Source organism: Haemaphysalis longicornis, unplaced genomic scaffold, assembly GCF_048455015.1.
Source record: "Haemaphysalis longicornis isolate Haplotype H1 unplaced genomic scaffold, Haemaphysalis longicornis Haplotype H1 scaffold_3, whole genome shotgun sequence".
Taxonomy (NCBI): Eukaryota; Metazoa; Arthropoda; class Arachnida; order Ixodida; family Ixodidae; genus Haemaphysalis; species Haemaphysalis longicornis.
Genome location: NW_027526335.1, coordinates 159644885 through 159670622, shown reverse-complemented (window position 1 = coordinate 159670622; position 25738 = coordinate 159644885). Strand labels below are relative to the sequence as shown.

Below are 25738 nucleotides of genomic sequence, written 5' to 3'. Positions count from 1 at the left end.
TTTTGGAATTACCAGTTGTTTGTACTGTTGACCCGATGAGAGGTGGCACCGTCGGTACAGCAAGCCGTCCTCTTTGACAAATAGGTAGGTGTTCCCCCTTCGAGATGTGACTTTCTTACCTTGCCTCCTAAAGCAACTACGCAGAGTTCTATCTCCACATTGCCTTGTCTTCATCTCCTCTCTAGTCACCTCAGCGACCGTGAAGTTCTTTGTTGTTAAGTTATCGGCCTTGACAACAGGGACTACTTCGGGTGGCTTGTTGTCTCTGGGGTCGCTGTGCTTACGGCGGTTCGCACGTAGCTTCTTAATCTCATCTGCTTGCTGTGCTTGTTGCGTGAAGTGCGGGTCAGGATCGCATGGATCTCTCGCGCCGGAGATGTTACCCAAGACCAAGTCATAAAGTGGATCGGCCATGCACTTCGCCAGGACGTGGCCTGAAAAGTATGGAGTATGGATCTTGATATACGCCTCTGGGAGGCGCTGTGTTGTCTTGTCCAGGAACAGCACAGTGTTGGCTTGACTTGTCAAGCACGTTGCTGGCACGAGCTCTTCACGAACAATTATGGCGTTACTTCCTGAATCCCGTAGCACAGATACAGATTTCCCGTATAACTGACCGGTAACGACACGTAAGCCGTCGGCGGAGCGTCCTGGTTGAGTTGCGTCTCCTCCAATCGTCTTCCGCAGACTGGGACCAGAAATATGAATGTAAGGACGAATAGTTCCTCTCCTTTCCGGGATGTCGCTACAACACAAGCAGAAACTTGCTTGGGATGGTGCTCTCTCGATTTGTTGTTCTCGCTCTTGTGGCCTGGTTTGCCGCATTCGGAGCATATTGGAGCCTGCCCCGTCATACGGCAATCAGGAGCGCGATGTCCAACTCTGCCACAAATAAAGCAAGTCGGTTTTTTCTCTGCAGCGCCATCAGTATGACTCGAGCTTGGGTGTGTCGGAGTGTCCTCCTTGAACTTCCCCAAGTTCTTTAGAGACTGGGCTTCCAGGAACCGATCGGAAAGCTCTGCCATTTGCTGAGTGGTCTGGCAGTCTCTTTCTTTAATGAAGACAACAAGTTCCGGGCGGCAGCACTTCAGGAACTGCTCGGCGATCATTTTGTCGCGTAGGCTCTCAAATGTCTTCGGTACGCCGGACGCCAGATGTGATGTAATGCAGGCTCTTCTAACGATCCCCAGCGTTACGGACGGGAGAATGACGAGACAGGGCACCGGAACATAAAGAAGAACTGAAGATGGCACGTTTTATAGGGTTGCGTTATGGCAGAACACGCGGAGTGGAAAGGCGACGGAAAAAGAAAACTAACAAGGGCTGCTCACTTAAAAAAAACACGCTTCCGTTTTAACAGAAGTCAAGTTGGCAAACTGCAACAGTCTCACGTGTTGGATGAGCTGTTCGGGAGGGTGCAGGTTGGCTGGAGCTTCTTCGATGCGCTGGCGGAACTTCCTCGAACGTGGGCAGGTCGTGGGGCGCTGGTCCGTGCTGTCGTTCCCTGGCCGTTGCCTTCTAGGCCATCCCAGGGGAACGACGGTCGCGCACCCGGTAGTAGAACAGCGGCGTCTGGTCAGCAGGCTGCCCTCTTGCTCACGACCACCGCCGGGAAATCAGGACCACACCGTCCCCTTCGCCGGAATTGTTGTTGTTGTTGTTGATCCTGATAATTAATGGCGCATACCCAATCAGGGGATCGGCCAAACAACAGAGGATTTTAAAAATGAATGGTGCTCTTATAAATTCACGACACACCTAGGAAGGATAATTTAGATCAGTTGGTTTTGCGAAGAAAAAACAACTGGAAAATTAAAGCGAGGATGACCAATCTCAATCATAAAGAGAATCGTTTAGAATTTTCAATTGTAGGGACGCAGCCCCTACGTGCGCCCGCGGAGGGTGATTACACTGCAGTGAGTGCCGGACGAACACTGATAGTGGCGTCAGTGCGTCATGGTGCCCGTGCGCGCGTGTGAGATGAACAGTGAGCCGCTACGGACACGTGTAGTGCAACAGAACCCGGAGCATGCGCACAACCAACAGAGTGGCTTAAAAGCGGCGCTCACAGGAGCAGCTGGACAGTGCGAACCGAGGGACACGCGAGAGCAGCTGCTGCCGCGGGCGGCGGCGAGCCACGACCATGAAGCCCGGACCGCGAGGAGCAACCAGCGTCCGAGGCGGACGCTCTTCACCCGACGTCGGCACAAGTGACTGAAGACGTCGTCGTGAGTGTACAGCACCATGCTGTACCTTTCTGGAGAAGCAGGGTTTCAACCACCGCAATGTTTTCTTTACGCGCTTTCGGCGCTTGTTTGCTGTGCTCTCTTTTTGTTGCCTCCCAACCTGCCTTTTTGTTTTTTCCTGTTTTGGTTTTCCCGGAATAAACCGGTGATTTGTTCTCATGCGGATCGGCGTTACTTCGTCGGGTAGGTTCGGGCTCGCGAACCCTTTACGCTCGAAGGGGGATCCTTCACTGGCGCCCGACGTGGTTTCTTTCTTTATTCCTTTTTTTCTTATTGTCGTCGAGCTTTGACTCGCCCCGCGAGCTACACTGCCACCCGCAAGTGAGAATACTTGCAGAACGCTTCAGAACTGTGTATGCTTTGCTCGGGTCGCTAACCTTTTTTACGCAGAAGTCACCGGCGGATTCGGCGGCACAAATGACGGCCGTGCCTACTTTGCTAGCATCACTCCGAGACCGGAGAATGCTTCCAACCGTCTACCACAAGCCACCGCTCAACGACGAAGCTGGCGTGGAAAGGAGCAGCCGAAAGCTGCGCAACAAATCCTGTGAGTGACTTCCCACAGAATTTGCGCTTATCGAAATGTAACCGCTGATTTACTGTGCGCGCCCTATTAGGAGCATTTTTTTCTTTCTGCGCCGGTCAGAACGGCTGTATTCAAGGCAGTGTTGACAGTATTCTGCAGCTACAACTATGTCGACGGACGAGCATGCTGTTCCCGCGTTAAGCGAAAATGCCTCCGTGCTTTTGTCGGATAGTATTGCGCAGACTGATCTGCTATCGGACAACACAAAGCCAATTCTTGACTTGATGGCCCAACTGATAGAATCGAAGGCCGAGTTTGAAAAGCAACTGTTGGCGCTTCAGACTAGCAAGCTTAACACTGAGGCATTATTGGATGATCGGCCGCCGCAGGCTCGTCAATGCAACTGTCACTGCAGCGCGTCGTTGCAGTTAAACTTGGCCGTGCCAACGTGTACAGGTTCCACCGACAAGAAGTCTGTTTTCGACTTTCTTTATGAATTCGCGGACTACCAACAAGCCATGGCAATTTCAGATAGAGTGCTGATTAGCAGGATCTTGCCAGTTGCTTTGCGGGCGGAAGCTGGCGTATGGAGACGTCACCAGAAGCCATTCGAGGACATGACGGACTTCAAGGAGCGCTTCAAGGTGGAGTTTTTGCCACCTGGGTATGCGTACCGAATCAAAGACGAACTTCGCGCTCGGACACAGGGAGAAGGTGAAAGCCTTCGGGGATATGTGCGTTCTATGCAGGACTTGTACCAGCGGGCTGAACCGGCAGCACCCGAGGAGGAAAAAGTTTTCCGGGTCATCCGACAGTGCCACCCCAGGTTCCAGCCGTACTTGCGGTCCCGGCGGTTCTCAGACTTTGAAGACCTCGCCAAGGAGGCTACAGCCATACAGGCTTCGCTGATGGCCACGGAATCCTACCAACCGCCGCCGCCTAAAGAGGCATGCCTAGAGGCTTCGTGTGCGTACACCTACCGCACACCCCCAGGGATGAACCAGCGGAGGCCCCGAGCGAAGCGAACAACGCAGCGAGGAAGGAAGGCGGCGCAGTTCATGGGTGCGGGGCCGGACAACCGGCAATCGCAGGAGAAAAACCACAAGCGAGCAGCGATCATTCATGGCAAAGGTGGTTGCAGCGCTTACTCACCCCAGCGGTGCGGCGCCACCGTGGGAGATGGCCGCAGCGCTGACTCACCCCAGCGGTGCGGCGCCACCGTGGGAGATGGCCGCAGCGCTGACTCACCCCAGCGGTGCGGCGCCACCGTGGGAGATGGTTGCAGCGCTGACTCACCCCAGCGGTGCGGCGCCACCGTGGGAGATGGTTGCAGCGCTGACTCACCCCAGCGGTGCGGCGCCACCGTGGGAGATGGTTGCAGCGCTGACTCATCCCAGCGGTGCGGCGCCCCCGTGGGAGATGGTTGCAGCGCTGACTCACCCCAGCGGTGCGGCGCCCCCGTGGGAGATGGTTTCCAAGCGCCGACTCACCCCGGTGGTGAGGCGCCATCGTGGGAGCACCCGTTCAGCCGGAATGACCAGAGGCAAGTACCTCACAGTTGGGAGACATTTCCCAACCATCGAAAATCCATCTGTGCAGACATCAGCAAGGAATTCGTGTCCAAATCACCCGAGTCGAGCAACAAGGAAAGGCGGCAAGCGGCTTTCCACCAGACCGTGTACTCAAGCTCTGCGAGCTCGGAGGCGCCACCTTGCCTGGACACAGTGCAGCCGACAGGCGCACGCGACAATGCACTGGTATTCTGGTCATCGTACCACCCAGCGGCACGCTGTGCAGACCCCCTCGCGCAACCAATCGAGATAAGCCCCTGAAAACTGCGGCGAGACTCGCCGCATCGCGGCAGGCAGCAGTGCACAAACCCGCAGACGCAGCCGTGCAAAGACCCACTGCCTCCAAAGCGGCCAAAACGGCCGCCGAAAGCTCGGCGCAGACGGCGGGTGCAGGAGCAGAGCCGAAATTCCACACCAACTGCCTTCGAGCATGCCGCACCCTACATGGACGACATGGAAGGCGGGAACGTGGTGCAAAAGGCACACGAAGGGCCTCCAGCGAGCAACAATCAGCGCATGGTGAGCTGTTGGCCCTTGGCCCTTGGCGGACAGGCTGCAGGCGTGGACAATGCACCTTTTATTACAGTCAAGGTAGCTGGCCTGACTATACGTGCCGTACTGGACACTGGAGCAACGGTTTCTGTGTTTGGAGACGTTGTCGGAGAATGGTGCTCCCCGAGGAACATCAAATTCCGGCACGTAAGCACCAGTATCAGAACAGCTTCGGATCAGGTCGTGCCGATAACATCGGCAGTGAGGCTGACAGTAATCGCAGATGGTCGCAAGCACAGGCAACGTTTCTTGTACCTCTCCGGTCTTTCCTGTCCAGCCATTCTAGGCCGCGATTTTATGGCCAGGACAGGGCTAGTGCTTGACGTGAAGGCTGGAAACTACCACAACGGCCCAAGAACGCCGCTGAACAGCTTTGCAGCAAGACCACCAGAATCTCTGTCAGGGTGACAGAGGAGACCACCGCCGGAGACGTTGAAAATGGTTTGCGAACAATCTTGATGTCGTTCGCAGGACCACCGGAGGAACAATCACGGCTCGCAGCAGTACTACAACCTTTCGCAGCGATGTTCACGGAAGCTCCGGGTACTGTGAACATTTTGGAGCACCACATCAAGACGGGAGATGCGCGTCCACTACGGTTCAAACCAAGGCCCTTGAGCGTCCACAAGCAACCACAGCTGGACGGAGCCCTGCAGGAGATGGTAAATACAGGAGCGGTGAGGCCATCACAAAGCCCTTGGGCATTTCCGATTGTGCTGGCGGATAAGAAAGATGGTAGTGTCCGCATGTGCGTAGACTACAGACGCCTAAACGCGATAACTACGAGAGACTCGTATCCCTTTCCATCCATCGATGCGGTTATGTATGCGCTAGGCTCAGCAAAGGTTTTTACCACACTTGACTGTAGTAGAGGTTTCCTACAGATCCCCGTAGAGGAGAAGGATATCGATAAAACAGCGTTCACTTGTACCAGAGGGTTGTTTGAATTCGTGAGGCTGCCTTTCGGTTTGTCAAATTCCCCAGCAACTTTCCAGCGCATGATGGACATCGTGCTGGGGGACGCGAAGTTCAACTACGCGATGGCGTACATGGATGATGTGGTTGTATATTCAGACAACCTTGAGGATCACGTTGTTCATTTGCAGACTGTGTTGGAGCGCATGCAAAACGCAGGCCTCACAGTAAACCCCCGCAAGGTACAACTGGCTGCCAGCAGGATCGAGCTCCTGGGCTTCGTTGTGGACCAAGGTTCACTCCGGCCAAACGAGAAGCTCAAGGCGATCTTGCAGTTCCCGAAACCAGAGAACGTCGAAAGTCTGCAGCCAGGGTGTCGAACCGGACTGTTTTCGGGTTCAGTTCGGGTTTGGGTTCGGGTTCAAGCCTTTCGGGTTCGGTTCGGATTCAGTTCCAGAGCACCTTTCCGTTCCGGTTCGAACCGGCTAAAACGGGTTCAAACGGGTTCGGAGAAAAAAAGCAGGCGTGTTTTTTTTCTGTTAATTTTTTTGCTCGGTTTCGTTTCCTTATCAATTCGGCATAAAAACAGTCATAAGGAAGGTTTCTCTGTCCAAATATTTTGTCTTCGCCAACCTAATGCGACCCTGCAACACTTTTTTCAACTTTTTTTCTATATCTTGAGTGCTTGCAGAAAGTTGTCAACCAACACATTAGATTATGGGGTCGCAATGTGCCTCAACCAAAAATTACTGCTATCATCTCGTCAGATAACATAGCAACTTGCTCGAAATATTTTTCTCTCCTTCCCGGTGTTCGCGTTCTTCGACCGCTGAATGACGGCATTGCAGTGGTGTAGCGGCTGTTTGCCGGCTTTCCAGTTGCCGAATAGAACGCATTTGATAGCCACTTAAAAAAAACGTTACAAAAGCGAAGCAGAAACAGAAGGTATATCCGCAGCGACGAGCAAATCACGCACTTTTTTCCCAAATCATGCCAGCTCTGTGGTGGCAATAGCTATAGTTTTCGCAGGGCTTCCAGATGCGAAGAAGAGTGAAAGCGTTTATCGGAAGTGTCTATTTATTTATGTACTGTTTTTATTTTTTATTTATTTATTTATTTATTTATTTATTTATTTATTTATTTATTGTTGGGTTTAACGCGCCCACGCAACGCCGACGACGAGGCGCGCCATAGTGGAGGGCTCCGGAATAATTTTGACCACCTGGGGATCTTTACGTGCGCCGAAATTTCGGACACACGAACGTTTTCGCTTTTCGCTGCCATCGGAAAAGTGGCCGCCGCGGCCGGGAATCTAAATCGCGTCTGTGTGCTCAGCAGCGCAACGCTTTAGCCACTGAGTCACCGCGGCGAGTTTATCTAAAGTGTTCAAGAGCTCCTTTAACTGCACCTGCAAAATGTTTTCTGTGGTAGTGTGACGAGTATGTGGCGCCGACTCCCAAGCGTAGCAGGTGGCATTTAGAGAAATTTCCTTCTGCTCATCTTTTATCTGCTAACAGAGCTGTTCGAAAGAAAGAATGGCTCTAAAGACTCATTGGACGGCGTGTATAGGACGGCATTGGATAGGTAACCACCGGAGATAATGGCCCTTCAGCAACCGGTGACAGCGATTGGGCTCTAGGAAAGATGATAGCCAAGTGAAGTCACAAGCAGCAGTAATGATCACTTGTAGAGAGAGAGAGATAGAGAGAGAAAATGAAGTTTAATTCAGTCGAGTCAAAGTTTCAGAGAGGCGACCTCATTCGAGGGGGCTGAATCGGCAGCCGTTTCCATCAAGAGCAACTGGTCTTCCAGGCCGGAGCTGGCCAAGGCTGCCTCCCAATTCCCTATGGAAACGTGGAGGTTGTGTGGGTCTACGGCACACTTGTCGCAGCCGCCTACTATGTGTTTGAGGTTCCCATGCTCCCCACAGGAGCAACGAAATGGAGAGAGCTGTGTCCCGTCAAAGAGGTGAAGCCTGGTGTTATGTGGGAAGGTGTATGCCCACAGGGTGCGGAGTAATCTTTCCTGGTTAATCGGCAGCGATTTGTGCTGGGAAGAATACGTTCTATAGAAGAGGCCAAGAGGCCATAGTGCTGAGTAACTTCCTAGTCTGTCATTGCAGGATGCATGCACTCGGGCCGGGCTTCATCAGCGCTGGCTAAGCGAGTGAAATCTCGACCCCCGAGGTTGGTGATCTTATTTGCCGGGGATGCCAGTATGAGGTGGTGCCCATACAATCGTGACTGGTCACGTTGGTGGTCTCTGATTGATCATCGGAAGTGTTGTAACATGCAATCGACCGTTGGCAAAGTTGGGCCACGCCTGCTAAGAGTCTGTTATGAGAGTTTTGGTGCCGCTTTGGCTAAGCGCACGTGCTATCGCCGCTTCGTCAGCTTGAAAGCTGCTGTGTTCGGGGTTTGAGATGCTACACGTGTGGGGGCTGCAGAACGGTAACACAAAGAGAAGGTATTGAAGATTGCTATCGGGCGTCTTTGCATCAAACCAGTTGATCGTCCCTCCCTTTTTTTCTTACAGTTTAGTTTCTTTCCAATGGTCTCCCCTCTAATATACACACGTTTTGAAAAGCCTTTGATGAATATAAAATATGCATTAGGCAATTAGTTAATAACTTTAGTCCCAGATGTCAATGTTAATATAGCAAAACATAATAGCGCAATACTGGCATACAGAAAGACCTTTTATAGCATTCAGGCGTCGTCACATAACTTTGCGGGTACTTTGTGCGTGACAAAATTTCATGATTGGTCGAGAAGGAGAACGCTGCTAAATTTCTAAATGTCAAGGACCCCAAAGATATCATGTTTGGTCCGACCGTCGAATCCGGCTCAACTGACCCGCTAATTTCTTTATTCCAAAATAATCAACACACCAGTCCCACTAATTCGCATTAGCTCATTCACTCGCCTAATTTCATTTCATTTCATTTCATTTTACTTCCTTAAAGACCCGCGAGGGGGAATTACATAAGGGGTGGGTAATTGTAATGACAAACATAGAAGCCAAAGATTTTAACAAAGGAAATGCTTATTAATGTTTTCTATGAATGATGATGGGCAGGTAATGGTTGCGATTTCGCTGGGAAGGCCATTCCAGTCTGGCGCGGTACGCGGAAAAAACGAGGCAGAAAAAGTACAAGTCCGGGAACGTGGCCGAGCAACTTGAAGCAAACGGCTGGTGCGGTGAGATATGCGTGTTGCGGGAACGATATAAGGTGGGGCATGCAACGGACTATGAAAATTTTTGTGGAACAAATACAGGCTGGCAATACGACGGCGAAGTTCTAGATCCGGTAAACCAGATTCTGCTTTCAATCCAGATACGCTGACAGTGGAAGAGTATGAACAGTGAATAAATCTAGCGTCCCGGTTTTGAAGTGATTCGATGGCATGTGTAAGATAAGATTGTCGAGGGTGCCAAATGGGCGACGCGTATTCTAGTTTCGGTCGAACAATGGATTTGTATGCTTCTAATTTTACGTGTTGTTGATCGAGGCGTAAATGGCGTTTAAGAAAACCCAGTGTTTTATTTGCAGATGAAATGATGTTAATAACGTGTGATGTTAGTAACGGTACCGAAATGGAAAACTAGAAATCACATTTTTGAGGCCCCGGAACCGGTTCGGAACGGTTCCTTCGATTCGTTCCGGTTCGGGTTCAGTTCCAAAATGGCGGAAACAATACGGTTCCGGTTCAGTTCCGGTTCCGGGCAAAAATTCGGGTTCGCTTCCAGTTTTCGGTTCGGTTCCGGTTCCGGTTCGACACCCTGTCTGCAGCGCTTCCTGGGTATGGTCGGCTTCTACAGGCACTTCATTCCGAACTGTGCGGACTTGGCACGGCCCCTCCATCAGCTGCTAAGGAAGGGCGCCAAGTGGTCTTGGACGGCTTTGGAGGAGCAGGCGTTTCAAGCGCTATCAACAGCCATCACCGACACCACAAGCCTGCGGTTGCCAGATCCCAACCGCCCCTTTGTTGTCCAAACCGATGCACGTGAGTACGGCATAGGGGCTGTTTTGCTACAGGAGCATAGCGGCGAACTGTACCCTCTGGCATTCGCCAGCCGCACTCTCTCAGCAGCCGAACAGAACTATTCAGTGACAGAAAAAGAGTGTCTTGCCATAGTGTTCGCCCTCAAAAAGTTTACCATGTACTTGGATGGCGCAGATTTCACGATACAGACTGACCACCAAGCACTGTCATGGTTGTCACGGCTTCAGAACCCTGCGGGTCGCCTCGCACGCTGGGCGCTAAACCTGCTGAAGTATCATTACAAAGTGGAATACAAGAAGGGCACCAGCAACAAAGCCGCGGACGCCTTGTCGCGCGCACCCCTACCAGCACAACAGCAACCAGAACCCCAGGTCTTCGCTGTTACAACGCCTGCAGAAGCCTGGGGAACCCTGGTAAGTCGCCAGAAGATGCTTGAAGCGCAGCAGGCCGACGAGCAGTGCAAGCACATTCGGGAGTCCATTACGGCCGCAGAGAACGACGATACTACGGCGGCGAGGGTCCCGGACTACGATTGCTACGTCCAAAGCCAGGACGGCTTGCTACTGCGGTACATTCCAAGCGCAGACACCGACAGTGGTGAGTATCCCTTCCGGGTATTCGTACCAAACCGCCTAAGATGGTCTTTTCTGGAATATTACCACGACACTACCCTTGCTGGTCATAGTGACGGTCTGAAAACCTACCAAAAGCTATGCCGCGTTGTCACATGGCCTCGCCTGAGAAAAGAGGTAATGGAGTACGCCCAGACATGCCCAGTTTGCCAGTCTGTCAAGCCAAGAGGCGGCAAACCACCCGGCCTCGTGAAGCCAGTCGAGAGCCGCTTCCCTTGGCAAATCGCGGCGTGTGACGTGATGGGTCCATACCCAAGATCAGTGAAGGGCAATCGCTACCTTCTGGTCGTCACAGATCATTTCTCCAAGTGGGTCGAGCTGTACGCATTACGTAGACTTGATTCTAAGTTGATCTGGGAGAAGTTGTTGGACACTTTCACCCGCTTTGGTTTTCCAGAACAGCTCATAACAGACAATGCGACGTACTTCACCAGCAAGAACTTCGTGGACACTTGTTCGGTTCTGGGCGTAGTGCATAAGAAGACTACTCCGTACCATCCACAAGCGAACATTACGGAACGGGTCAACAGAAACTTGAAGATGATGCTGGTGGCCTTCACTGAACGTCACAAAGACTGGGATGCTCACCTCTCGGAAATGGCGTTTGCCACTCGGACTACGGTCAATCGCTCTACCGGGTTCACACCAGCAGTCATGCTTTTTGGTCGCAACCTGTGCTTTCCTATCGAACACTCGTTCAGTGACCAGGTCGAGGTGCACCCTCGCACTTATGGTAAGTATGCGCAGGATCTCCGCAGCAGCATGAACGAGACCCTCCAGGAAACCAGGCAACACCTGGACTTGGCACGCCTCGAACAGCGCCAGCAGTACGACAAGGGACGGCGCCAGGTCGAGTCTTTCGTGGGTGACCTGGTACTGCTCCGCACGCATCCGTTGAGCGATGCAGCAAAAGGGTTTGCTGCTTCCCTGGCTGACCGATGGGAAGGTCCTTATAAGGTAACAAAGCGCACATCTCGGCTGACGTATCGCCTTCGCAACCTGCACGGAGGGCGGGATACGGGTCCCGTAGGCATTGACGACCTCAAGGCATATTATGAGCGACTCTCTGTAGAAGAAATCTAATCTTGCTAATGCTCTTCCAGGATACGCTATCCGCTCAACGTTGCAGCAACAAGGTTCGGCGGGAAGACCTCCACGGGCACTCATCTCAAACCCACAGGAGAAGGCATCCTCAACGGCAGCCCCCCAGCGCTTCTCGGACAACTAGCGAGTTGTCCGGTCTTGGGGGAGGGGGAATGTAGAAACGCAGCCCCTACGTGCGCCTGCGGAGGGTGATTATACTGCAGTGAGTGCCGGACGAACACTGATAGTGGCGTCAGTGCGTCATGGTGCCCGTGCGCGCGTGTGCGATGAACAGTGAGCCGCAATGGACACGTGTAGTGCAACAGAACCCGGAGCATGCGCACAACCAACAGAGTGGCTTAAAAGCGGCGCTCACAGGAGCAGCTGGACAGTGCGAACCGAGGGACACGCGAGAGCAGCTGCTGCCGCGGGCGGCGGCGAGCCACAACCATGACGCCCGGACCGCGAGGAGCAACCAGCGTCCGAGGCGGACGCTCTTCACCCGACGTCGGCACAAGTGACTGAAGACGTCGTCGTGAGTGTACAGCACCATGCTGTACCTTTCTGGACAAGCAGGGTTTCAACCACCGCAATGTTTTCTTTACGCGCTTTCGGCGCTTGTTTGCTGTGCTCTCTTTTTGTTGCCTCCCAACCTGCCTTGTTTGTTTTTTCCTGTTTTGGTTTTCCCGGAATAAACCGGTGATTTGATCTCATGCGGATCGGCGTTACTTCGTCGGGCAGGTTCGGGCTCGCGAACCCTTTACGCTCGAAGGGGGATCCTTCACAATGTAGCGCAGGAGAGCAGAGCATATATCCCGGCGGCAAAACCCCGTTTCGGATGCCCCGAACGATAGTATAGCCGGCCCTGTTAGTGATATCCCCAAACTGCAAAGCGGCACCTCCAGGGACTGACGTCTCAGTCGGGAAAAACGTCGGCATGTCAACAGGTAGTGTTCGACAGACTCGTCTTCGTTGCAATAGCTGCACAGAGCTGTTGGCGCCAGACGAGACCTGTGCAAGTACGTATTTAACTGGGGTACTCGACAACGTAAGGCTGTGATAACCACCTCTAAGTTGCGTGAAGGGCACCATTCAGGTTTCCATGAGAATTTAAGATGATTAAATTCACTTAATGACAGTAAAACCGATTCTTGCTGTTGTCGGAGTTTCAGCATCCTACGGTACCTAGCTGCTGTTATTAAAGGTGTCGGCTCTACGACGTCTACTACAGGACCAGAAAGTGCTATCCTTGCTAGAGAGTCGGCTGTCTCGTTGAATGTGATCCCCGCATGACCAGGAACCCAAAGAAGGTTAATTTCAGTGAAGTGAAGTGGCAGGAGTGACCGAAACGTCCGCAGAAGAGGAGTGTCTTTAGGGGAAGAAAGGGCTAAGCATACAGAAAAAGAATCATAAATTATGATTGGAGATGTAATTGATACATCAAGCTTTCGTAGCGCCAGGACAATTGCCAGGAATTCCGCGAAGAATATCGGGATAAAATCAACCAGACGAACCGAAAAGGACCAGTTAAGGGAAAGGGAAAATATTCCTATACCGGATTTTTCTTTTCGTTGAGAGGCATCTGTATATATTATAGCACCTGGCTGCATGGAGGCAAAATAACCTTGGAGAAGACGATTGACCAGTCGGGCTGGTAAAAGTTTAGCATTTTTGGGGAAAATGTTCTGGAAATTGATAGAAAGAGGAGAACTCCTGTCTCTATATGGAAAAACCTGATTTATTGCTACACCCAACGGAGAAAGGAGGCTCTGTACCAAAGTGCTTTGTGGACATGAGGACCTGGGCCATTGGTGCACCATAAACGCACCTGGTTCTGCAATAAAGATAAACTGCTCCCTGTTCACCTCAGAGCTATAAGCTCTCAGAAAAGTTCCAACAGTCAGTGTCCGGAACCTATTAAGCAGAGGAGGAACGCGCGCTTCCAAGTAGACTACTGCATTTGCTGCATTCTTAGGCAACCCTAAGCAGCAGCGAAGAGCCTGGCGCTCCAGAATAACCAGACGATGAAGCTTATACGCCGCGGACCCAGCGAATAACACGCACCCAAACTCTAAAATGGGGCGAACGTACATCCTGTATATCATAAGAAGGGTCTCTCTGCGCATTCCCTTCTTTCTATGACTGAGACGTCTTAACATCCCAACAGCACGTGCACCTTTGGCCTCAATGAGGGCAATATGTGGGGTCCAGTCAAGTTCACTGGTGTAAATTATCCCAAGGTACTTTAAGGAAGGAACCTGTGGAATTATGCACTGCCGGTAACTGAGCGTAATGTTAACAGGGCCTGAGATCGGAAAAACTAATACGGAACATTTGTTGACGTTCAAAGAGAGACAAATACTGTCCAACCAGGAGGCAATGAGGTTCAGATATGACTGCATTAAAGCGTAAAGTGATTGAATGTCAAGTGCTGATGCAAAAAATGCAACATCGTCGGCATATGTGGAGACACCAGAAACCACCGGAATATCGCTTACAATGATGTTAAAAAGAACAGGGGAAAGGACCGCCCCTTGCGGAACGCCCCTAGACTGTAGCCGCTGTGAGGAAGTAACATTAAATTTAACACAACTGAACTGCCCGTCCTTCAGAAATTCACAAATCCAAGCTATAATGTACCTTGGGAAGTTTAGGACTTATAACCGGGACAACAACACAGGGTATTCCACGCTATCAAAAGCTTTTGCTACATCTAGGGTAACTAGAGCCGAAAACTGGTTAGTGCGACGGGCTAGTTTAATCCGGCTTAAAGCTGCACTGCGGGAAGAAAGAACAGTCAGAACAACCTCCTTCGTGCACTTGCAAGGGCTGGGTCCAGCCTGGGTTCGACTTACCGATAAAAAACCCGTCATCATCTGCGCACAAGTGGCGCCATCCATAGGCGCCACATGGACGCACTTCACTTGGCACGTTAGATTGTAAACCTCCCGCGGCGGCGGGAATTTCAAATTAGCCATACACGAACGCGTTCGACGTAGTAATAGCTAAGCGTCTGCACGACAGGGTTATCAGCTGTTTCGAGCGGACTTTTCTTTGTGTCCTTTCTGTCAACTTTTTGAGATACCCATGTTTCCCCGACAAAACACTTCGAGATAAAATGGGCCAACTACACGACACCTATGGTAGGTGTTGGTACGGCGAGAAAAATGTTCGACTTTCAAAATGTTTTACTTTAAAAATGTTTAACCCATGGTTTACGGTATGTGAACTTTCCGGCTTAAGGTGGGAATAGGAGAGAAAGAGGGGGATAACTTTATTGTAGACAAAATAATGTTACGAGGTGGAGGAAAGGGATACTAAAATTCCTAGAGCAAAGAATGGACAAAAAAGACTGTGCCCAAACCACTCCTTTAGACGCTGCGAATACCAAAGCATTTTTCTCCAATTGTGAAACGAGCCAAGCCACAGTATTCGTAATGCTTCTTCATTCGTGTTTTTTTTAATTATGTGTGCGGTTTGCACTGTTAGCCAGCTACCTTTTGGCACAGCACCTTACCCCCACAGGAACCAGTGGATGCCGCATGGCGCAATACTGTAACAGGCCAAGCAACGCGGGCCATTCGCAGAAACTCACTTTGTTACTAGCTTAATTGCAACTTGTACTTCTAGCCTGATCGAAGTACTTTGGAGACAGTACATACATGACAACGCTTTCAATCTTCAGTTCGAAACGCATACACTGTGTACACCATTAATAAGCTCCAGTTATATATCTCGTGTGGTGTTGGGGATGCGGGCTCCACTCGGATTCCATAAGTCTGGGGTCGATTTCAACTGGAACCGAAATGACAAAAAATTACAGACAATACCTTTTTGGCATTTCTAAACACGAAAGTTCTCGTTGTCTGTCTGTCTCTTACTCGATTCCACCGCCAGGCCAAAAGTGTAAATGATGATTAAACAAGAAGCCTACGTAGGCAAGATATCTCAAAGCTACTAAAAGTTGTGGCATGGTTTCTTACGGCTAGAAGTTTGAAGCAAGTATATATGGACAGGGTTCCATGTGTTTTTCAAATCCGAAAACAAATCCGAGACTCCACTTGTCATTAAAGCCCTAGGCGTTCTACTGGTCAAGGCATCAGAACATGGGTCGCCTATTTGCACGTAATCACCACCAAAGACCCGCACCGTTCAAAACGGTATTTCAACCTCCAGCTTACACGGCTGGTAACTTGGACACGCATCTCAGTAGGTTAGTTATCAATAGGCGGTATTACCGGGATCAATAGAGTCGAACACAAATGCGTACGTGCTTGTACGTCTCTATTTCGATTACCACTGTCAATGCTCAAAAAGAATCGCATTAGCTCATATCTTTATTATAAATTCTTTGTAACATTTATATTACGTATTTACAAGCATCACTGCTTATCCATCTTTGCACAGGGGACTTGTTCGTAATGCTTTGTATAAGACGAAAATATTGCGCAGATTTCAAGCAAAACAACAGCGCTTAGATCCCACTAGCAGCGTTTTTAACTAAAGTGGATACAGTACTCGGTCTTACCATTCGCAATTAAAAGCATGCGTGATACGGTGTATAATTGATACGAGAGAAAACAAAAACTGGAAAAATAAACCTGAAGACACATCTTTCTTTTATTTACCAAATTTGCTTTTTATACGTTTTCTTATTTACTTTTAAAAACGCGCCGCCTCTCTGTGCGTTATGTATATTTATTCGTTGTGCCGCAGCCTTAGGTTGGACAGTGTAGTTTATTATATGGGCCAACGTGTAGCTATGTTGTGGGCTATACCTTGGCCACGAGGAAGCCTTATGTTTGAGCAATGGACTGCACATGCGATTTCGACTGCCGTAGACAGAAATGAACTGAAAATGAGGGGATATACGTAACGAATAATCGCACTGATGCCAAAAAGGAACTTTACGAATTATTGGATTGTAACAGTCCACTACGATTGGCCGTCATAAATTCTGCAAAGGCGTTATAGCTATACTCGGATACACGTCAAGAAAACAGCGGCATCGCCCAGTCAATACCCCCCCCCCTTCAGCCAGTGATGCCGCTCTATCAACGTAACGTCGTGGGGGACCGCCTCCACGCCTCGCTCACGAAATAAATCAAAGAGCGTGTTGTTCTGCGCTCACAACCTTTTCTAAAATGGCCGCCTCCGCTGTTCGCGTCTGCCCACCGGCATCACCGTGCTCTCCGAGGGCGGCTTTAGTGCCATTCAGTAGTATCCCAGAGTGTACCATATTTGTGTCCGGCTCTGGTAGCCGAACGGCCATATTAGAGCAATCGCACCAGCCTGCCCAAATTCACGCCCTTCCCACTGAGATAGACCACGTGTTTGTGGAACTCCTTCCGTGCACTCGTCACCTTAAAAGCACTTTTATTCTAAATATCTAGAGTCCGCCATCTCAACAGCTCCCCACATTACTCCCACTTATTCGTATTGTGCGGCGACGCACCAAAGGCCATGCGCTAGTAATTTTAGGTGATTTTAATGCCCCCCATACTACCTGGGATTACCCCAAAGACTGAAAGAATGCCACGCAGGTTTACGAAGCCATACGGAGAAACAAGCTTCACCTATGCAATACTCCCGGCACAACAGCGTATCTCGTGACTCTTCCCCGGACTTGACTATGTCTTATAATGGGACAGACCCAATTCGGACATGCCTCCCAGACACATTAGGGAGTGATCACCACATCATCAGCCTGCTGCTGCCTTACAGAAAACCTATAAAAACTCGTATTGGCACTGCTAGGTTAACGGATTAGACACAGTTTCATCACGACACCCCTGCCGAACCTATTCATGACAGCGAAGAATGGTCCGCTGCCATCCTGGACACAGCACGGAAGTGCACAAAGGAAATCCCGCTGACTCCTGACACCCAGGTGGTAGATGCCCACCTCGATCATCTTTGGGCTTCCCGCCGTGGTCTAATTAAGCAATGGAAAACTCGGAAGACCAATCGGCGACTCCGCATTCGGATCGCCAAGTTAACCAAGGAGGCTGCTGATTATTCCCAGCATGTTAGCCAGAAAAATTGGGGTCAATTTTGTACGAAGCTTCAAGGAACGCTAGGCACGCGAGGAACCTGGCATCTCCTGAGATCGCTAATCGGCAATAGCGAAACGAAAACAGCAGAGGCCCACCAACTTCACCGCCTCAGAAAAAACTATTCCGGCACTGAGCAAGAACTTCTAGCCGAGCTAAAGAAACCATGGGAAGTACCAGACGGGGACCCGTCCTTGCACCATACTCCTTACACAGGCCCCCAAACGCTGACCCGGATGCGCCCTTCACCCTTCCAGAAATTGAGGCAGCCGTGCGTAACCTTACACGCAATACAACACCGGGAAAGACCGCATCCAGAACAAATACCTGCGCAATCTCGATACGGCCGCCTTTGAAGCTTTATTAGAGTACATCAGCAAACAATGGAATACGGGTGCTCTACCGCAACTCTGGCGGCAAGCGGATATTACGCCTTTTCCGAAGCCAAAGAAACCGATGGCTCCAGGAAACCTTCCGCCCATATCCCTGCTATCGTGTGCTGGGAAACTGTATAAACATTTAGTACGTAACCGCTTGGTAGCACACATCGGGGATAATAATCTGTTCCCAATGACAATGTCTGGCTTTCGACCACATCTGTCCACGCAGGATATTTTAATCCAACTTAAGTCGGACATTATTGATCGCCTCACGTCACCCAACAAGCGTTGCATACTCACCCTGGACATCAATGCTGCTTTCGACAACGTTTCACACTCGGCAATACTTGCAGGACTCGCATCTCTCGGATGTAGACAGCGCACGTATAACTACGTCAGGCCTTTCTTAACGGACCGTACAGCGACAATCGGTCTTGGGTGTTTGTGATCGTCCACTGTCATGATTCAATCGAAAGGTTCCTCGCAAGGCTCCGTCACCTCGCCACTGTTATTTAACATCGCCATGAAGGACCTCCCACCGAAATTGCGGTTAATTCACCACATTACACACGTGTGATACGCGGATGACCTTACCGTCTGGACGCCTACTGTCTCCATTGGAGAACAGCAAGATGCCGTGCGGCAAGCTGGTATACCTTTACCCTTTACTACCTCCAGACCAGAGGCCTCTAGTGCGCACCCAAAAATTGCCTTCGCTGCCGCTTCACTCTCGGCCTTCTCACAAATCTGCTCGAGGTATACCTGAACCTCAGCTCATCATTGCAGGACAGCCAGTCCCCAGCGTCTTGCACCTGCGAGTGTTGGGTCTCACAATACCCAAAAACGGCTCTGGACTTCATACCATTTCCCCGCTGCATAAAACCCTGTCACAATTGATGCAACTTCTGCAACGCATCTCCCACCGCTGTCGCGGCCTTAAAGAGCAAGATACACTAAGAATACTGCAAGTTTTGCTTATCAGGCGCATTACGTACGGAACCGCGTACCTCGCTCTCAAAACAACAGAAAATGCTCGGCTCAACACCATGATTCGCCAGGCGTACAAAAGTGCGCTTGGCCTCCCCACTGCTACTGCGACAGACACACTACTCGCTTTCGGAGTTCATAACACGTGGGAAGAGCTGCAAGAAGCCCATCATTCACCTCAACTAAGGCGCCTGCAATTGATTCCCACAGGTCGACAGGTACTTACAGCATTACGGCTCCTTCCGATACCCCCGAGGGAATAAAAACCACGCATTCCTCTAGCCCGGCGAGATGGCATCCGGGTGGCAGCAATTCCTCGAAATATGCACGCCAACTACAACCTTGGCCGCCGGGCTGCGCGTGCTCGAACCCTAACTGCGCGATACGGGAGAGAACCCACCGCCCTATATACAGATGCTACCCCCTACCCTGGGCGCGCCGGCCACGTAGCCTGTGTAGTTACTAATACTCGCCAATCCGTCAATGCCGCCACTACTACCACAAGCTAAATCGATGTCGGCGAAGAGATAGCCATTGCCCTGGCCGCCATTTCCCGCCCTGACCGAGTCACCATCCTCACGATTCGCAGACAGCCTGACGAAACTACCAAATTGGCCGAATTTCTTCATCAGTCCTTCACATCCTCAAAAGCTGCTCAATGACCCCTGACATCCGCGACGTCTCGGTTCCAGGACACGCCGCAAGCCCGGCAATGACGCGGCTCACGCCGCGGCTTGCGATCTGATACACCGAGCCATTGCCGACAGGGGCCAATGTTTACCCCCTCAAGATCAACGCCACCCACTGAGTGGTTACACAGAGATTCTCGCTCATTACCGGCAAACTCGCCGCCGCCTCCCTCCAACACACTGGCGCCTCTACAGAGAGGAAGCTACAACTTGGCGGCGGCTCCAAACGACCACCTACCCACATCCCACCCGCCCTTACCTCACCTTTCTCACCCAACACCCTTAGCTCTGTGCTTACTGCCCCCAGCCTGGCACCCTCTACCATATACTATGGGAGTGCCAACGCACCTTCGAGCTGTGGAGGGGTGCCCTGCTCAGCCCAGACCGAGATACCCAGCTCAGCCTGGTGACCCGAGCAAGGACAGCCAGCCGAAGTCAAGACATGCCGGACTAGGGACGCCTTCCACGGGGCGAGGTCCATTCATCAGCCTCTGCTTGACAAATAAAATATTTATTCTCTCTCTCTCTCTCTCTCTTTGAATAGCCTTGTTTGCGTGTTGTGTGCAGTGTTCTTAACATACTCGGTAACGACGATCGATGTGGGGTTTCGTGAGCTGTTTCAGCGCTTAGCGTTGCTGGGAAACAGCCGCAGCTGCAGGTACTGGAATCTGTGCGATCTGGAATCTGTGTGATCTGGAATCTGTGTACACTGTGTGATACAAAGCGATTGTCATCTTCCTGTGCAGGCAGCTGGTCTTGAGCGTCCAGTGCTGCTCGTTCTACCGTTTATTTCTTCGCGTCTGTGCTACCCAGGTTATCACACCAGTGACTGCGAAAGGTGGCGATTACGTCTGGCGCCTCGTAGAAGTTGTGAAATCTCCCCCCCTACCCAAGACTGTTCATTACGTGCAACGCGCTTCGCAGTTATTGTGCTCGCGACACAGGCTGCCACCATCGCGACCGTCCGCCTTGCGACTCGAAGACGGACGGGCGTCGTGATATGCGTACCGTACTCGTGAAGCTCGGAAACAACATCAGGCGTCGTGAAATTGCCGTACTCTCTCACCAACGCGCCCCGACAACGTACGCGTCGACCGGGTGCTTGCGGAGTTGTGCTGGAAGTTACAAAGTGCATAGGGGAGAAAATAGTATGCTAGGGCAGGAGACTGTGAGAGTGTCCGGGCCGCGCGTCGACTAGTGGGTGCGACAATTACGACGCCTGCATTTGTTCAGAGCTTCACGAGTACGGCACGCATATCGCGACGCCCGTCTCAGAGTTCACGTAGAGTTCATAGAGGCATAGAGTTCACATACGTGGGAATTGAAGGCAAAATGCGCGCATGTGGCCTCGCACGAAATTAACATACTCGTCTAGGGGTAGTGGCGGGGGGGGGGGGGGGGCAGATTCACAACGCATACGAGGCGCCCGCCGCGATAACTCCCTGTTTATTTCTCGTCGATTACGCTAGTAACTTGTAAATATTACTGTTGTGGATAGCGCACGGGGTGAAACGCCTCAATGGCTAAGGGGTTGCGCTGCTGAGCACGAGGTCCCGGGTTCGATTCCCGGCCACGGCGGCCACTTTTCTGATGATGGCGAAAGGTAAAAACTGCCATGTGTACGAGATTTCGGCTCACAATAAAGATCCCAAAGTGATCAAAATTATTCTGGAGCCCTTACCTACGGCGCGCCTCATCGCCTGCCTTGTGTTGGCGCGTTAAACCGTACAATCAATAATTAATGAAAACAGGGCGAAACGCAAACAGCGCGACGTCCCGCGCTGCATTCCGTTAGAGCATGTCGAGGCATGTGTCCCAGTCCATGCCGGGCGCAAGCGTGTTCGCCCAAATTGTGATCAAGTCGCTAAATAGAAGAAGCTGAATTTCCTAAAGATTTGGGAATTTTTGTTAACATCGGGCTTCTACATTTTAGCTAGTGGATTAGACAACAGATAAAACCTTTATCCTAATTCCTTCGAAAGACGCAGATGACCATATGGAAGAGTCATGTTAGAAATAAAACACTGAAGCAACTTTGTCCTCACTGCTGTATCAAAAGTCACATTTGTCTCAGACAGGTAAATATGCGCACTGCTGAATTATGCAGAGCAAATGAAATGAGCAATAAGACACTGAAGCAGATTTATTTGTTCCTAACACTCTATCAGAAGACAACTTGGCTCAGCCATCCACACGGGCACACAATGTTCAGTTACATGCTTTTACGTAGGCACATCATTTTCAACTATGTTTCTGCATCCCATACGTGTACAATGTAAAAAACCTGCGGTGAAAACTCGAACTCGCGTCTTTTCCTGTAGGTGAAACGTGATTTTATCGCCATTTACATAGTGTCTCCACGAAGCCTTAGTCCCTCACCGCAGAAATGATTCTTCTTGAAGTGAATTTGTGAACTCGGTTGACTCGGCTTGCACACACCTCATGCTATACATGCGAATAGTCATCCTCCCTGTGCAGCGAAAACTATCGCACACTGTAAGCGTGGCCTTGCTTCCAGAAAATAGTTTAGAACAGTGCGGGTTTTCTCTAGCATGAGACGTACGATTTCCTTTTATGGATACATCTGCCACGCAGCATCGTGTCAGGACTCCACTAATTCGTCCTAATTCCTGCACCACACTTGCAACAAATGAGATGAGAAACGAAGCACTGCAACAGCCTTTTGTGATTCTCATAGCTACATATCAAGGTAACCAACCCTGAGCCAGCAGCACACAATACACCGCTCGGTTCACTACAGCAAATGAGATCATACATCGATTGTTGAAACAACTTCTGCCCCACTCACTGTTATTCTGGAACATCACTGTTGAGTCTACGACACAGCACACAACAGTGAGTAATGGCAAATGAGATCCCAAACCAAACATTGCAAAGAACCCTTCTGATTCTCATAGCTACATATCAAAGCAATCATCCTGTGCAAGATACCCACCACACATAGGCTGCTCAGTTAACTCCAGAAATGTCTTTATAAAGCACACCAACAGCATGTCTGGTCTTCTATGCTGTCTGAAGGAGCTACTTGCTCCTGCAGTTATGGAAACACAGGTACTTAAGCTAAATACCGCAATCGGCTCTGACGGAAAGGGGCAAAGGTGGCACTGGCGAATAGGTGTACCCTTACACATATTGAAAGGACTCGATAGCCGACAGGTCACTGTCGGAGTCCATGTCGTCTTCACCCAGATGTATTTTAATAGGCTGAACATGCGCACTTGCTCCGCCGTCTCCTCTGAACATGGTTTCAATGTTGATCACATGCTGAACAGTGTTTTCTCTGTGTTGAGCAGTTACCTTGCAGCTTTTTTCCTCGGGAGCCCATCTACATCTTCCAGCTTAAATGTGGCATTTCTGGCTGCGACGCCTGGTTTTATCTGTGCCGATATGGGCTCAATGGGACTGAGCTCACAATGGTAGGGCGGGAGCCCAAGCACAATACATTCTGTCCTTTCAGTTGCACCGTCAATACAATACCTCATGCACTGTGTCTTAACAGGGGCCACAACGCTGAGGAGCTCCTTTTTAGGCTTTTCATTCATCCCAAGCAAGTCCTTTGACGTTAGCCAATCCTGAACAACATTTTTGCGCGAAGAAGTCGTACGCACTCCTTATTCCAGCCGCGAGTGGTACGAGACATTGTCCATGACAATTACACTACCTAGTTGCAGTTGCGGCTAAACGGCCCCAAACTCCCTTTCATAGCGAGTGCCCTCCATCTGCCCATGGTAGTCGCCGGTCTTCGTACCCCGAAAGATGTCTAGACAACCACCGTCGAAGCCGCCCTCGCTGCCGAAGTGCGTTACATTCAGGTGCTGTCCTTTCTCTGGCGGCTGCTTCAAACCTGTCGCCAGACCGTGCATGAAGGCGTCGTGGTGAGAAGCAACCGTCGCGTCCGTCCAAACAGTCAATATCCTGTGTCTCGCATTCACCTAGCTTTCATCAAGTAGAAGATTTTTCGATCTTAGTCTTGTACCTGGCGATGTCGTAGACGTAGTTCTGCTGCCACGCGACCATGTCGTCCCACTCGATCAGGAGCGAGTTCCGTCCCTTCTCATACCTGAATCCGATGTAATTCACCTAGCGGCACACAGTCCATGGCTTGAGAGGAGTAATATCGCCGCTACCACTGACATCCGCAGCAATTGCCGTCACTGTAGGGATCTCATTCCGGCGAAAAAGGCGATGCAGAGACGACCGCAATGCGCACGTCGTGAAGTCACGTACACTTCTGTGCGTCATCTCTTTCCAGCGCTTCGCGGGCGCTTTCGGGAGGACGTCGCAACATTTTCATAGTCATTTTCCATCTCCTTCTTCACGTTCATCACCAAGCTCACGCTGACTCCAAGAAAATCCCTCATTCTCGCGACCGTTTGTTCAACGTTGCGCTATGGGTGAAGATCCGCAAGCGAATGTACGCGTTCCAGATCATCTCCCATCCGAGGCTGCAGATGCAGAGCGACACCATTGGCTGCAAGGGGGTACATTGGCTGGGCGACGCCACTTTTTCGAAGATACAAAGTTAAATATTTTACCACTTTATATTAGCGGATGAAAGCATATCGTTTAGTAAATCAGAAGACCTGGATACCACGCCTGCAAGCAATCTAAAATGCAGTGGACTCCTGTTAATACTAACTCGGTTAATAGGACCAACACTTCTGCTCTCTTGTAACATCCACACTGCAAAAAACCTCCCCTTAAGACGAGTTTCTGGCAATACGAACACATTTTTACGCTCCCTTCGAGTTCGCATTAACGGGAGTCTACTGTAATTCAAAATATCAACAGAACCTCTCATTCAGTCTGGTAATGCAGTACTGTAACAGGTGGAGAAGTACACCGAACGTTCCTAAGTTGTCAGCGCTAATTGTAATTGGGCCCTAAGTGACCGGTATTATGGGCTAAGGTGTACTCTACAACGCCGCCAAAGTAGCAATCAGTAGGCAACCTCTGTCACTAAAATAATATCTACAACCAATGAGCACTCCCGTTGATGACGCCTGACCCACCAGGAACAAAGCTGGCGCACACCTAAATGCTTCAAAAAAATGAATTAGGTAGTCCCAAAAAGCCGCGAACAGAATAATTGTACGAGGACACAAAGGAACGAAAAACTGGCGTTCTCAATTATTGAATTATTGAACCAGATAAAAGAAATGAAGTTGTGCCAGGCTTGTGATGCACAGTGGTGATAAATGGCTTAACGTCCAGGGGAAAATATTTGTAAGAAAAGCTTGGACTTTTGGCAAGAGAAGGCGGATTACTCGGCATGCGGTACGACAATCCTCGCACAAAATTCATTCGCGAACAGCGGACTAAGGGAGAGATGGAAATTTAAGTGAGTGGTGTTCGTCCTGTCGAATGCAGACACGCCGTAGGAGACTATTACAATACGTTTTAAAACACTCAAATTATAAAACTGACAACCGAAAATTGTTGCGTGCTCTACTGTTTTAAAACACTAATACACAAAACGTACACCAAAAACTTGTCTGCGCTACTGTTGTAGCCCAGCTGAATTTCTAACCTTCTAATGCCCCTCCTAGGCCACCAACATAAAAGATTCGTAAATGCACTGATAAACCGCACTTACGCGTAGATATTTTTTCTTGCACTCTGATTTGCCCTACCTTATCGCGCTTTTCTGTCATTGCAGGAGGACTCAGTCACTGAAGCGACTACAACGCCAGAGGTGAGGATGTTTTGTTTTAAGCGACCGCATTTCCAATAGGGTCTATATTTTCTCATTTTATTTAGTGTGGCTCTGCATTGTAGCTTTTTACTGACACAGTAGCAGAGTGGTCTTCCAATATTATTGCTAATATCGTCCCACTTCAGATACCATGGGCTTTTCATTCCAGCTACTTTCTGACACAGTAGTATAGTATTTAATTTATTTGCCGTAATTATGTTTCCTGTTTTACGTTACAGACATCATCAGAGGCTTTAGGCGAAGGATGAGAAACCTAGAGCGGTGCAGTATTGCCGGAAACCATTACTTGGGATCTGTTTATGTAGGTCTGTTTTCAGTGCGTAGTGCCCTTTTCACCCTGGGTTTCATGAGAAGCGCGCG

At 50.3% G+C, this 25738-nt stretch overlaps 1 protein-coding gene across 1 annotated transcript in view; it reads left to right on the top strand.

Moving 5' to 3' along the window:
• Nucleotides 1–25738, top strand: part of LOC144175505 (uncharacterized) — a 57273-nt gene that overhangs the window by 20783 nt on the left and 10752 nt on the right. Inside the window, exon 4 of the mRNA XM_077704585.1 lies at nucleotides 25322–25357. Coding sequence (XP_077560711.1) covers nucleotides 25322–25357 — 36 coding nt within the window. The remainder of the gene's footprint in view (nucleotides 1–25321; nucleotides 25358–25738) is intronic.